Source organism: Podarcis liolepis (assembly GCF_965112155.1).
Source record: "Podarcis liolepis genome assembly, chromosome: 2".
Lineage (NCBI taxonomy): Eukaryota > Metazoa > Chordata > Lepidosauria > Squamata > Lacertidae > Podarcis > Podarcis liolepis.
In genome coordinates this window covers 2,172,275-2,186,994 of record NC_139555.1, presented here as the reverse complement: position 1 = coordinate 2,186,994, position 14,720 = coordinate 2,172,275, and the positions used below count along the sequence as shown (strand labels likewise).

At 42.2% G+C, this 14,720-nt stretch overlaps 2 protein-coding genes across 2 annotated transcripts in view; one reads left to right on the top strand and one right to left on the bottom strand.

The window, feature by feature from the left end:
• The window catches only part of LOC310701000 (uncharacterized protein), a gene marked incomplete at its 5' end in the record, with an annotated part of 28,980 nt that extends 22,134 nt beyond the window's left edge, over positions 1–6,846 (top strand). The window contains 6 exon segments of the mRNA XM_083490961.1: positions 3,705–3,758; positions 3,940–3,976; positions 4,291–4,392; positions 4,865–5,073; positions 5,479–5,568; positions 5,571–6,846. Coding sequence (XP_083347087.1) covers positions 3,705–3,758; positions 3,940–3,976; positions 4,291–4,392; positions 4,865–5,073; positions 5,479–5,568; positions 5,571–6,178 — 1,100 coding nt within the window. The 3' untranslated portion in view covers positions 6,179–6,846.
• LOC310699149 (histone H2B 5-like) overlaps positions 1–14,720 on the bottom strand; it is a 960,349-nt gene that overhangs the window by 393,024 nt on the left and 552,605 nt on the right. The window lies entirely within an intron of this gene.

Sequence of the window (14,720 nt, the reverse complement as noted above, 5' to 3'; positions counted from 1 at the left end):
GAACAAGCAAAAAACCAAAGTTTTAGGGAAAAACCTAACAGATATGGAAAAGGAGAAATTTCAAGAGGAAACAGGTTTGACTGTGGTCAAGAAGGTCAAATACCTAGGGGTTTACTTAACATCTAAGAATCAGAATTTGTATAAGGACAACTATGAAAAATGTTGGTCAGAAATTAAAAAAGATTTAGAAATATGGTCAAACTTGAAACTGTCAATGTTAGGCCGAATTGCAGTAATTAAAATGAATGTATTGCCTAGAATGTTATTTTTGTTTCAGACCTTGCAGATTATTGATAAGATGGAATGTTTTAAGAGGTGGCACAAAGATATCTCGAAATTTGTCTGGCAGGGCAAAAAGCCCCGAATTAAATTTAAAATATTGACAGATGTTAAAGAAAGAGGGGGTTTTGCCCTGCCGGACCTAAAATTGTACTATGAGGCAGCAGCTTTTTGCTGGCTCAAAGAATGGATGCTCCTCGAGAACACGGACATCTTGGATCTGGAAGGTTTCAATAACGCTTTTGGTTGGCATGCATATCTTTGGTATGATAAAGTTAACAGTGCCTTTAAAAATCACATTGTCAGAAAAGCATTGTTTAATGTTTGGATAAGATATAAAGATCTATTGGAAAACAAAACCCCTAGATGGGTGTCACCAGTGGAGGCTAAAGCAGTGAAGAAACTCAATATGGAGGTCGGATGGCCGAAGTATTGGGAAATTTTAGAACGGGATGGAGATAAGTTCAAACTACAAAGTCAGGAGAAATTGAAGCATAAAGTAGAAAATTGGTTCCAATATCGCCAAATAATGGAATTTTTTAAACAGGACAGGAAAGTCGGTTTCCAGGTGGAAAAATCAAAATTAGAAACCGAACTGTTAGAACCCAATACTAAGAATTTATCTAGAATGTATAACTTGTTGTTGAAATGGAACACACAGGATGAAACAGTTAAATCGGCTATGATTAAGTGGGCTCAGGATGTTGGACATAACATTATGTCAGCTGACTGGGAATGGTTATGGAACACCGGTATAAAATTTACGGCATGTAATGCCTTAAAGGAAAACATTATGAAAATGGTATACAGGTGGTACATGACCCCAGTCAAGCTGGCAAAAATCTATCATTTGCCCGATAACAAATGTTGGAAATGTAAAGAGACTGAAGGTACCTTTTATCACCTTTGGTGGACATGCCCGAAGATTAAGGCCTTCTGGGAAATGATCTATAATGAAATGAAAAAGGTACTTAAATGTACCTTTCCTAAAAAACCAGAGGCCTTTCTCTTGGGCATTGTCGGCCAATTGGTGACAAAGAAAGATAGAGCTTTTTTCATGTATGCCACAACTGCAGCAAGAATACTCATCGCAAAGTATTGGAAGACACAAGATTTACCCACTTTGGAAGAATGGCAGATGAAAGTGATGGACTATATGACACTGGCCGAGATGACAGGCAGAATCCGTGACCAACGAAAAGAGACGGTGGAAGAAGAATGGAGAAAATTCAAAAGCTATCTTAAGGACTACTATAAACTTAATGAATGCTAAAATGCCGTGGTTTCCAGAAACAAAGGGGTACAGGGATATAAGGTCAGATTATAAAAGAGGACTAAGATGATAGAGATTGGAAAGTAACAATTGGGAGTTGCTAGTTGAACCATGGACATTGGGATGCAGAGAGGGGGGGTATGGGGAAGTCCAAGAAAAGAGGTTTATGAAAATATGTTTGAAACTATACGTGTATGTTTGTCATTTTTAGTGTTTGTCTGTTTTTCTTAAAAATGTTGTAAAACCAATAAAAATTTTATAAAAAAAAAAAAAGAAATATAATCAATCAATCAACCAATCCATGTTTTTTCTATTTTTCAAAAAATATATAATTCAATTAATTTTCAATTACTAAAGTCCAATAGCAGCCACATTTTACCAATGTCAAATTACAATTCATATCCAAATATATATAAATTATAAAGCCAATTACGGTATACAATTTGTGTGACTTCCTGTGTGCTGGGTTTCAAAGTGCAAAGTTATTATTTCTTCCTGCTTCCGAAATCTTGATTAATCCAATTACATTCAGTCCTGATCGTAGTCTGTTATCAACAACTACAGAGTTCTGGACTTCCATTCGTATTAACGCATTTAATAAATTTTATTTCTGCAGAAGGAGTTCTATATCCCGTAAATTCCCTGTGTGAGAAGTTTATTTTTCCATTTGTTTCTTCATTTTTCCTCATCTGATCATGTTGTACACAGCATCTCTACTAACACTTTTTTGCTCTTTCTCTTCCTCTGTTCCCATGTAATTTCGGCCCATAGTCCAAATTGTGATAAGTGGAAGTCCAGTGCTTTAAATCATTTCAATGTTCTCACACAGTTATATTTTCATATTAATGCATAAATATAACCCCGCTCTCTTTTTCTCCTCTTGCTTTTTATCAGTTTCTTGGCATTTAGGGGGAGGTTTGCCGAATTATTTATGTAGCAAACATGGTATATATAAAAGGCTCCCCCCCCCTCACATACCATATTTTTCTACAAAGGAAATCTTACCAGTTCTAAACATTGTGACTCAGTAGCTGATTCACTTGCCAGTTTATAATCTTGTCCCATCCATCCTGCACACGTCTGTAAATTAGAGTCAATTTCACCCTATTAAATAGAAGAGCCTCTGCATCTTAATGGCTGTGTCGGGGAGTTACCGATAGGCAAAGTGCTTTGGCACCCAGCATCTTCCTGCCTCCCAGATTCCATGCTGGAGCGAGAGCCAAAACGGTCTGCGGGTGAAGTTCAGTCCCCCCGAGCCCTGGGGGGAACTTGCAAGGACAATTACCCTCAAAATCATCCTTGTTTTTCTTTGAAAATGATCTCCGCTAATGTGGGAGCTGAACCCATTAAGGCAGAAAGCACCGGAAGTCATCAATGTTTTTTCTAAAAAATATTGAAAGGCAGCCACTGTTGTTTCTGGTATTGTTTCAAAACCTACTTGTTCCGCCAGGCTTTTGGTCAGGGTGCAGCCTGACTCCCTCCTCTGGCAACCTGCACAGAATTTTGTTTAATCGGTTGACATCAATTTGATTTTAACTAATTTTTATAATGAAATATTTTTAGAATGTGTTATTATTTGATTGTTTATTTGATTGTTGTTAGCCGCCCTGAGCCCGGCTTTGGCTGGGGAGGGCGGGATATAAATAAAAATTATTATTATTATTATTATTATTATTATTATTATTATTACTTTAGTTGTTTTTATTGTTTGCTTGTAATTCACCTTGCAATGCTTTTGAAAAGTGATTCATAAGTTAATTAAACAATAATACATACTAATTTGAGGGGGAAAGCAAGGGGGTATACAAGGCATTAAACTGCTCCCCCCTTCACTGGAAATCTTATTCAGAAACTCATTAGGTTTCTGAGATTTCAGCAGGCATTGCTTGCAAGTTTACAAGCCTATTTTCACAGGGATTAGAAAGAAAGAAAAATCTGAGCATTTTAGGAAGCTGAATTCTACACTTTTTGGATTTCCTGTTCTTCTGTGGAACTGTAGCCTTCACACAGCCCTGCCCATGTAGAGCTGTGTTGTGGCATGTCCATAATAAAACTGCATAGAGAAAGCCACTCAGCCTTTTGGTCTCACCCAGTCCCTTTTCCACCTGTGGATGCTTGCTCTGGGTGACTATGTATTTGTGTTATCCTGTAGGATCCTGCAGCAACAGAACCAGCTTTGAAGATGACCTTAGCCTGGGAGCAGAAGGTAAGTGATGAGGATTGATGGGGGTGTGAGCAAGCCTTCTTTCCAGATGGCCCATGGATGGGTGGCAAGAATGCTAATTTGATGGTGCAACTCTGCCAATATGCTCCTTGGCCGTCAGCTCTCTTCGTAGGAATGCAATGTATCCTTTGCTCATGAGAGACCTTTCTTTTCTTCTTTCCAGCAATGGTGCTACTGGACAGAGACAGAGCTGAGCCTAGGTGAGAAACAAGAGCTAAGGAGGTTAGCGTTGCTAGAGCCAAAGTTTGGAGAAATCTGAAATCCAGAATTTAAATGTTTTTTGGGGGGGCAGCGGGGGGGGGGGCTGAGATTTCTAGTTTTATTTCTGAAATGAGATACTGGCTGCATATTTGTCTAATAACATTGTAGGGTGTTGTCACACTATCAGTCTTGTGCAAGTGTGCAGCTGGTTGTGACTGCCAGCTTGCCCTCCCTTTTGGTCTTCCTACATGCACACCAAAAGGGATGTGGGTATGCATGCAGATGCGTCTCTTCACTGTCTCTTCTTCCACAGCAGGTTGCAAAAACATACATTCTGGCCTTCCCAACATCTCAATCTGGATCACAGCATGACTTCCAGTGCCTTCTCAGGCAGCACTAACAAGACCAGCTCCAGGTAAGCATGGATCGTATTGTGTAGGACTTGGACTGGCTTAAAGATCTACCTACACCACTAATGAACCAGCAGTGATTGGAGCAGAGATACCTAGCCTCTGGTCTGTACATTGGAGGCAGCTGACCTGGTGCCCTCTGGATGTCATGGACCACAGCTCCCGCCATCCCTGACGGTTAGTTGAGCAGGCTGGGGCTGATGGGAATTATGGTCCAACAACATACAGAGGGCTCTGTGTTTGCTTTCTCTACCAGACACCACCATGAATATTATTGCAAGCACCCTCTTTCACCACACAAGGCTGTGAGGAAGATAAATTGGGGGTGAGGAAATCCCACAGATGCTGCCCATTATTCTCTGAAGGAAAGGGGCTTGCGGACATACCTAGTGGTGTATTTGTGGAGCTATGACCTGAAAATGGTTCAGTAATCAGTTGGGACACCCCTGCATTCACACTCTTATCTTCTCTGCCTAGCATCTCTGAGGTGCTGGACCTCTATGAAGCTGATGCTGACACCATCTTGTGCAACCTGGGCTTCATACAAGAGGAGACACAGGCTGCATCTTGGATCCCATCTCGGTTCTTCTCCGTTCCCTCCCAAGCTGAGGGCATTGATTTCCAGCTCTTCCTCAGAGCCCAGGTGCAACGGTTAGAGATGGAGGATCCTTGCTTGATGTTAGCAAGTAAGTGCCACAAGCATTTCATGGCTGGCAGTTCTGGGACTGTGATATCAAAGGGTGAGGCTCAGAGCATGTAGAGAAGTTCCCATGTTCAACCCTTGGCATCTTTGGTTGAAATCTGAAAAGAGCTCAGGTAGCAGGTGATGGGAAAGGACCTCTGTTCTTGATAGAACATAGGAAAGCAGGTAGAACTGGGACCAGGAGCAGAAGACAGGACCAAACAAAAGCCTTTGCTTAGGCAAGAGGAAGACAGAAAAAAAACTAGAACCCAGGAAAATGAAACCAGGCCTAGTTTTCAGGTGTGTGTACAGTCCCTGCCATACAGATGTGACCTGGAAGAGCTGGAAGCTAGGGTCTCTTGGATCTACACTGGTTTTCCTCTGACACTTTCTATCCTTCCTTTCACAGGTCGGTTCAAGCAAGTCCAGACTCTGGCTGTAATGGCTGATGCTTTCTTCTGCCTCTACTCTTATGTGTCTAAGACTCCCATCCAAAAGATTTCCCTGCCCAGTTGTTCTGGGCTTTCCCAGACATCCCAGATTCTTGGAATGTTCCTTCCCAGCCAGAGTCTCTGCCTCCTCTCAAGCGTTTGCAAAAAGCCATTTCTATGATGTGCTTGTACACTTCCGCCCGAGGAGGGCCTCAAGGACCTTCTGCTGTACCATCTTCTATGAGTCGTCTGGAACAGGTAGTGTGGGAAGTGATGGAAAAAGCCCGCAGAGACAAGTTCCACTTTGATGTGGAAGGCGTGAAGGATGAGACTCACACAGCACTCCCTGAAGTCCCCTTTCATCATGGCAGAATGGGAAGTGACTCTTCAGAGTCTACCATAGTGGAGCTGACTCCTGTGATTTCTTCCCACTTCTGCCTTCAAGCTACATCTCAGTCAAAGTTGGAATCGTGGCTTTCTCACTGCATGGGTGGAGAAAGCATGGAGGGGCCAGACCACCTTGGCCATCAAGAACTGTACTGTTATGGACACCATTCTCTAGAAGTGGTTTCATCTCCAGAGGAAAGCAGTGAAGAATCCCTTGGGGAGTGGTCAGCAGAAAGGGACTCACCCACCAGAGGGGAGAACGGTATGGACATCTTGACAGAGTTGAGGTAGCACAGTGGCTAAGAGTGTGAGCCGTAAACCAGAAAGCTGGCAGATCAAATGCTTGTGAACTTAGCAGTGAGCTGCTACATGTTATCTGCTTCAGAGCCACAAGTGCACTGTGGGTGCTAAATTGTAGTGACTTGCCTTTATTCTTGTAAAGCAGGGTTGGCTAACCCATGGCCTGTATCTAGCATAACAGAAGATATTTCTGACCCCAAGACCCTACTCCATTTTGGCATTTTAAAAAAATTAAAAGGCAAATAACTTTATATAATAAGCAAACTTTGATTAAAAGGCAAATAACTAGAGCAGAACCAATGAAGCTGGCAAGAAGGAAACATGGAGTGTAGCGGATGGTTTGTGGCCTTAAAACAATGACGAAGTACCTGTGGGGAATTGCTCAGTGTTCCCCATAAAGTATTGCTCACACTGGGAAGCGCGCAAATTGGTGTAGGGGTCGTGGAGCACGCTGGCTTTTAGCCAGGACTTCCTGTCTTGGCTCAATGGCTTTTGAGGCTTGCTCAAGACAGTGTGTTTCCTCCAACAATTTCTTTTGTCATCTAGCTCAAATATTGATCCAAGAGATTGTCTAATTAAACACTAAAAAAAAAAGGCATGTAGGGATAGCTGTTGCATCAACATGTGACTTATGGAACTGAAGGTAAAAAGAGCAATTTCCACAGGGGAAATGTTCCACACCATTTCTGAAATGTCATGTAATTTTAAAATTTTAAATTATTAAAATGTATTTTTCATTATTCGACTGTGAACACATGAAACAAACTAATTTCTATTTTTAAAAATCCCAACCCTACTATTGCGGTATTATAAACTGGCCACCACTAATACGGATAACTGTTTATTGTTCCTAATTGAGGAACTGGTCTATTAATGGTCTATTAATGGTCACCAAATTGAACAATGCCAAGTATTTAAGAATCTTGGCATCCACTTAGAAGCTATCAGAGCAGTGGCTATGAGAACAATTGGGGCAATTATTAGATCTGGTTGTGCTAGCCCTGAAAATATTTCAAAGTAAAGTTATTGCTCAGATCCTGTACGGTGTGGCTCTCTGAGGATGGCTATTTGAGGATGGGCTAAACTAGGCCCTCCAAAATACATTTCTGGGGAATTGTTAAGACTTCCACCTGGCATTCCTTCAGCTTTGGTCAGGGCAGAGGTAGATTCCCCCTCCATTCGATCTCCCATCCATTTCCCCATCCATACTGGTGAATCATAAAAGTGTCTCCTGGTAGCGTATTCCCCAAGTTATGTTTGGAGCAGGTATCAAACTGCAAAAGTTGGAACTTAAAATATTGGAAGGTGCTTTATTCATATCCTACTCCATTCAATCATTTTTCTGCTCTGAATTTGGAAAATTTAGAATTATTTAGAATTATTAATGTCTTCTCTGGCAAGGACATTCTATATATTTTCCATGGTGGAAAATACATATAATGTCCTTGCCAGACAGAACATTAATAATTCTAAATTTTTGAATTAATATAGACTTTACAAATTGGACCACCAAATGGCTGCTTACCTTGCAAAGCTCACATTTCCAAAGCTTAGGCAAGCATTTGCAGCCCTTTGTTTCCAAACAATGCCCACAGCTATGATTGTCAGCACTCTCATACTCCCTTGGCGCTCTGCTTGTGTATTTGTGGGGCCCCAGAAGTTGAGGAACTGCTTCACTTTATTCTGAACCAAGCACCAAATTTCTGGGATCTGTTCTTACTCATCCAATGCCATTCCACAAAACATTTTCTACCTTCTGTTGGACACAGATTGTAGGGTAACCCACAAGGTCTCTCTTTTTATCGTAGCAGCAATGGAAACCTGGACAGGAGTTGTGAAGGAGATGGCAGTCGACTGCTTGGAGGATGTGCTTATTTAAGCATAATATATTTTAATATTTAATGTTTTTTATCTGTATTGAATTTCAGTTTGTAAATTTCATACATGCTACCTGCGATTTACATAGTATTTTGAAGATGTTTTATGTATGATTCTAGGCAGCAATGTTACTTTATGCAATACCTTGACTTGGATTTTGCATTGTATTTATCTATCTTAGTTATCTTATATGTGAATGGCCCAAGCATTAATAAATTGCCTTCCTACCACAAACTGAGAAAGAGCCTAGCAAGTAGGACATTGATCGGGTGATTAGCCTTCTAACCGAAGAGGCTCAAATATTATTCCTGGCTGTGGCCTGGGTTGGTCTGGTTTTGCATACATCAAGGAATGTGCTCTTATGTGGACAAGCCTGCCCTATTAGAATGATGCTGTGTGTTTTTAGTTTATCTCTAGTTTTATTTTCTCCTCTGAATGTTTTGAATAGTTGTTATTAACTGTTTTTATCAATAATTTTATGGTTTATTCTTTTTGTAAACTGCTTTGAGGTGGTTGGTTGTTTCACAATCAAGCAGTATGTAAATTTAATGAAATAAAATAAATTGTATAAGGAGGTTTTAAGGGTAAAGCATGAATGACAAATTCTGTGGGTGGAATTCAGTGCTGCAATCCTCCAGCAATTCTTAGAATCACAGAATTGTGGAGTTGGAAGGGTCATCTAGTCCAACCCCCTGCAGTGCAGTAATCTCAACTAAAGCATCCATGGCAGACCCAACTGCTGCTTACAAACCTCCACTGAAGGAGAGCCCACCACCTCCTGAGGGAGTCTTTTCCACTGCCCAGTGCACTAGACTTCTGTTGATGCAGCCTAGAATAGCATTAGCCTTTTTGCTGCTGCATCACCTTGTAGACTGCTGTTAAGCTTGCGTCTGTTAAGACCCCCAGATCCTTTTCACATGTAGTGCTGGCCAGCCAGCTGTCCCCCAAGTTATATTTGTGCAACTGGTTCTTCCTGCCTATGTGCAGAACCTTACATTTGCCCCTGTTGAAATTCCTCCAACACAACCATTGCAGCTTGTCAGGCAGTACAACCCTCCCCCCCTCGCCCCCTGTGCTGTTCTTGGGGTTCTCCAGACCTATGAGGAGCATGGGGGAGATGGGAGGAAGCCCCATTGCACAAGCAGAAACATTTGCACAAGGCTAAGTGGTGGGTCTGGTTATGTGAATCCTAGCCAATGTGTCTTGAAAAACACATGTTAGTGTGTCAGGTTATTGAGAATGTATAATCATGCATTGCTATACAGAAAGCCACAAATAAGGTGCATAGAGTCAAATGCCAATGATTTGTTTGACTAGAACTTTATTGATCAATTGGTATAGATATGTGGCAATCTACCAGGATGGCAAACACCAGGATGTCAAAGCCTCCTTCATTCTCTAGACCAGGGCTGTCCAGCTTCCAAGAGACTGCGATCTACTCCCACTATTAAAAAAAAAAATGACAGTGATCTACCCATTGGATTGACCAATGTTTTGGCCAATGATTGTTCTTGAGCTTTTTTTTGGGGGGGGGATGAGCCAAAGTTGTTGAGCTGCTTTTGGGGGGGGGGCATCAGGATCCCGCAATCGACCAGGATCGACCAGGACCAGGGACATCCCACGACCGACCTGTTGGAAAGGACTGCTCTAGACCATGCAGAAGTCCAATTGTACCATTGCTGCAAATATCTGAAATTGAACATGACTTAAAGTCAACATTCTTAATACAGCAACATTCACTATACAGAAGAAACTGAAGGACTGGACAGCTGTTGCTTCATTTCATGTCTGGGGCAGAAGTTCAAGGAAGGAATGGGAAACGTGTGGCCCTCCAGATAGTGCCCAGTACCTTATGACTTGGAGCTGCTTACCCGTGGCTAATCAGTTCCTGTTGCTTGGCTCGGAGCCTGGAGATCCACGAGCCTCTCTCCTCAGTTCTCTGGTGTCTATCAAGAAAAGTTCAGCAGGGTTAACTTCTTCACTATTACCATCCTCCTCACCTCCCAGTAATCCTGTTGCATCTCTCTCCCGGCCTTTGTCTCCCTTCCCTCGGGGGTCCCTACTTTCCCCGCAGCCTCCCAAGGCCACACACCCACATCTTTTTAATGGAAGGTGGAAATGGCCACAGCAGTTATACTTTATTGTGGGAACCTGTGCAAAATACATTGCAGGGGCCTGGCAGAACGTTTGTCACAGCATGGCATTGAATTCCACCCTCTGTCTGCTGGCACATGAGCTCTTCTAGACTGAGCAGCCCTAGAGCAGTTTCCTTGCATTGCGTTTGCATTTTAAAAAACCTCATCCACTTCTCTCCGCATCACATTGGGACTTTCCCCCTCTCTTGCTCACCACACAAGCTTGCTTTGAAAAATGCTCTCTACTTGCAATGTCCTCCAACACTTACCTTTCCCCCAAAAAATGGACGTAAAAATTCACCAAACACTTCAGAGAGACCGCCAAGCACACCGGTCAGATCTGCACGTGCAGAAATTGCCCCTGGGTGCCATGGAAAAAATAATAATTAGTCCCTTCTGTGAATTGCTTCAAATGACTAGATTCCCACACTGGACAGCCCTGCTCCCTCCCCACCCCAGCAATTGCCCCTTCAACTCCAGAAGCTTGAGATGAGATGTGGTGGGATGGGGGGTTGTTTCAGAAATATTATTTTTTAAATCTTTCACTATTTTCTTCCTTTGAGGTGCTGTCTCTGTCTCTAACGTTTCAGTCGTTGGCTCAGAGTCTGAGCTATAGAAGATTTCCCAGCCATTTGCAGGATTGCCTAGCACAAAAAGTGTCTGCTCACCTCTCCATGTATTATGCTGTTTTGTTTCTAGTTTATCTTACAGTGGACCTACTTTTTAGGATTTCCACACACATTAACATCAGTCACCAAGTTAGGCTCAGTGCCCTTCCCACCAGGGGTGTCAGTCTCCTTACCAGGACCGGAGCTGGATCGGGACTCTCGAGGAGCATTGCTGGAATCTAGACGAGATGGGTGTAAATGTTCTTTTTAAAATAATAAAAAAGTTCACAGAAAGACAGCATTTCAGTGCATCTTTCTCCTAAAATACACGTTTGGACAAATATATACATTTTTACAAGAAATTTCCCCTAATGCAATGCATTTGACTATGTTGTTTTCACTAGTCTGTGCATTTTCATTTTCACTTTCCCAGAATTTTGGTTGGAGAATGGCATTGCAAAACCTGGAGACGTGCAAATCTTAGAATTCTAGAGTTGGGAGGGACCATGAGGCTCCTCTAGTCCAGCCTCCTGCAATGTGTGAATATTTTGCTCAATGGGGGGCTCAGACCCATGAACCTGAGGAAGCCTTTTGTGATCCATCAACTGAGCTATCCCAGAAGTGTGAATGTTGAAGGATAATTGAACTTCTGCTGGTATAAATTAGGCAGTTTCACATTAAAATGCAAACAAAATACAATTTCCCCCCATCTCTGGAAAAAAATCACCAGTGTTCAACTACCCATGATAAAATCCCTCAAGAGTTAGCTTGGAATTGACCCAGTGTCTATGAGCTATTTTAGCAAGCATTTGTAAAGAATTTGTGTGTGTGTTTTCTCTCCTGGGTTATAATATTAATGCATATACAGTGGTACCTCAGTAGTAGATAGGTAGCCGTGTTGGTCTGCCATAGTCAAAATAAAAAAATTCCTTCCAGTAGCACCTTAAAGACCAACTAAGTTAGTTCTTGGTATGAGCTTTCGTGTGCATGCACACGAAAGAAGAAGTGTGCATGCACACGAAAACTCATACCAAGAACTAACTTAGTTGGTCTTTAAGGTGCTACTGGAAGGAATTTTTTTTCTTTTGAGTGGTACCTCAGGTTACAGATGCTTCAGGTTACAGACTCCGCTAACCCAGAAATAGTACCTCAGGTTAAGAACTTTGCTTCAGGACGAGAACAGAAATTGTGCTCCGGCAGTGCAGCGCATAATACCTGAGCATTATGAGCTGGGCAGATTTGTGTTTCAAATCAGGTAATTAAAAACATTTGGCGTGGTCACTAAACACAGAACTGTTTCTTTCATACTGGACACCTGTAGAGGTTTCTCACAGCAGGACAGGAAACACCCCAAATAAGAAACACTTCCTGGGTGGCCTCTCCCTACTTACCCACAGCAACAAAAGCCCAAGTGGAAGTTGCCAGCAGGAGAAGAATCCAAAGAGTCTTCATTGCAGAAACACAGACAGCAGCCTCAATGTTTCTTGACACTCAAGATGCTGTGATGAAGCCAGAATACTGATTGACACTGAGCAGAGTACCTACACTGCTGACTTTATGTAAGCGACAGAAACCAATCAAAGGAGCTAGCAGAGAAATATTACGAGTTTAGTTGAGATATTGCATCATAATGATATTAATTATGGAGAAAACAGACAGTGTGTATAAATAAATACAGGATGCCCTGAGGACGAATGCCACCATTTACATAAACTGGAGTGGAGATGGGATTAGCCAGGACATGACAAATTGGCCATTATCCACAAATCTGGCTCCTGAAAGCCAAACATACCCTTCCAATTTGCTGATCCAAATCAAGATGCTTGGGGTGGTTTTTTTGCTCCCAAGCTTTCTCAAGAGCCAGCTGGCTCATGCCAGGGTGCTGGATCCAAAAATGGGACATTCTGGGATTTAATCAGAAGCTAGGGGTAGCTTTTGTAATTTCAGGATGTCCCATTTAAATTGGGGTGGTTGAGCAGGGATTAGAAGCCTGTGACCCTCCATATGTTATTGGACTCCAAATTGCATCGGCTCCAGTTAGCATGACCCACCGTAATGCATCTAAAGGGCCACAGATTCCCTATTCCTATTGTTGAATATGCCTTGGCTCCAGTTATTCTACCAAGCAGAGCATCAGGATTGCCAGGGCAGTTGATGGGTGGTACTTTGCACCCAATTCCAGATTGGAGAGAAGATTTTCTTAAAGTCCCACAAGACTCAGTTGTTTTTTTTCTAGCAGCCTTTCCTAGTTACCCTGCAGGAATTTGTCACTGCAAGGCTGTAACGGTCATATTAACTGCCTCTTGTATATGCTAAGTGAATGAGAGCAATGCCACACTCCTATTTGGATTTAAGATTAAGATTAAGACTAAATCCAGTTCCTGGATATAACAAAACAGTTCCTGGATATTTACCTGGAACTTAAATATATTTATGTTCCAGGAGATACCTTCTTACCTCAGCAAAGTTGGCATGAATGGAGAAGGAGATGCTAGCTGTGGCTTCAATGCCTCCTGGGCCCTGCAAATCTTGCACCCTGAGCCAACCTCACAGGCCTGTGATGGGGATTAAAGGAGAAGGAGGAGAACCATGTATGCCACCCTGGGCTCCTGGGAGAAATAAGAGGGCTATAAATGCAATTCATAATGATAATCATAATCTACCATATACTTTGGAAAGTGGTTTCTCTTTCCATTTCTTTCTTTGTTCTTTATACTTTCAGGTCCCTCTCGAGATACCACCACCAAACTTTGCACAAGGGTTCCTGAGGTGGGGGTGGTGCTCTTCATTGATGTTTAGACTATGGCTGCCATTTTGAATCAACATGGAAGACCCAAATATGACTTTGGTGTGACTTTGCCTGCTTTTTTGCCTGCTTTTTTAAACAACAACAACAACAACAACAAATGTCATGGACCAAATGGAGCAAACAGCACGCAGACCTAGTGGTGGGAGAAAAAAATCCTTAAATAAGAGACTCGGGGGAATGATTAATGGACTTCAATGTCTGTACACTAATGCTCAAGGCATGGGAAATAAACAAGATGAGCTTGAGCTCTTGGTACAGCAAACTAAATATGACATAATAGGCATCACTGAAACCTGGTGGGATAAGTCCCATCCCATGGTTGGAATGTAATAATGGGGGGATACAATCTATTTCAGAGAAACAGACCAGACAAGAAAGGAGGAGGAGTGGCGTTATATGTCAGGGATGTGTAACCTGTGAAGAGATTCAAGATTTAGAACCTCAAAGCCAAAGTGAGAGCATTTGGGTCAAAATTAAGGGAGAGAAGAATAACAGAGACCTCATTGTGGGAGTTTACTATAGATCCCCAAGCCAAACGGAGGACATAGATGATGCCTTCCTGGAACAGATGGCCAAGCATGCAAAAGGAAGGGAGATAGTAGTAATGGGGGACTTCAATTACCCGGATATTTGTTGGATGTCAAACTCAGCCAAGAGCATAAGGTCAAGCAGATTCCTCACTGGCCTTGCAGACAACTTCATTGTCCAGAAAGTGGGAGAAGCAACAAGAGGAACAGCCATTTTAGATCTGGTCCTAACCAATGTTGATGACCTGTTTAGTGGGGTAGAAGTGGAAGGATCATTAGGCGCGAGTGATCATGCTCTTCTGAAGTTTACTATACAGCAGAAAGGAGCAGCCAAGCATACTAGGACTCAATTTCTTGACTTTAAGAAAGCCGACTTCATAAAACTTAGGGAAGTGCTGGGTGAGAACCCATGGACAGTATTACTAAAAGGAAAGGGAGTTCATGATGGCTGGGAGTTTGTTAAGAGGGAGATAGTAAAAGCACGTCAGGCAATACCAATGAGACGGAAACATGGAAGGTGCCTAAAGAAGCCAGGGTGGCTATCTAAAGAACTTTTAACTGAGTTAAGATTTAAAA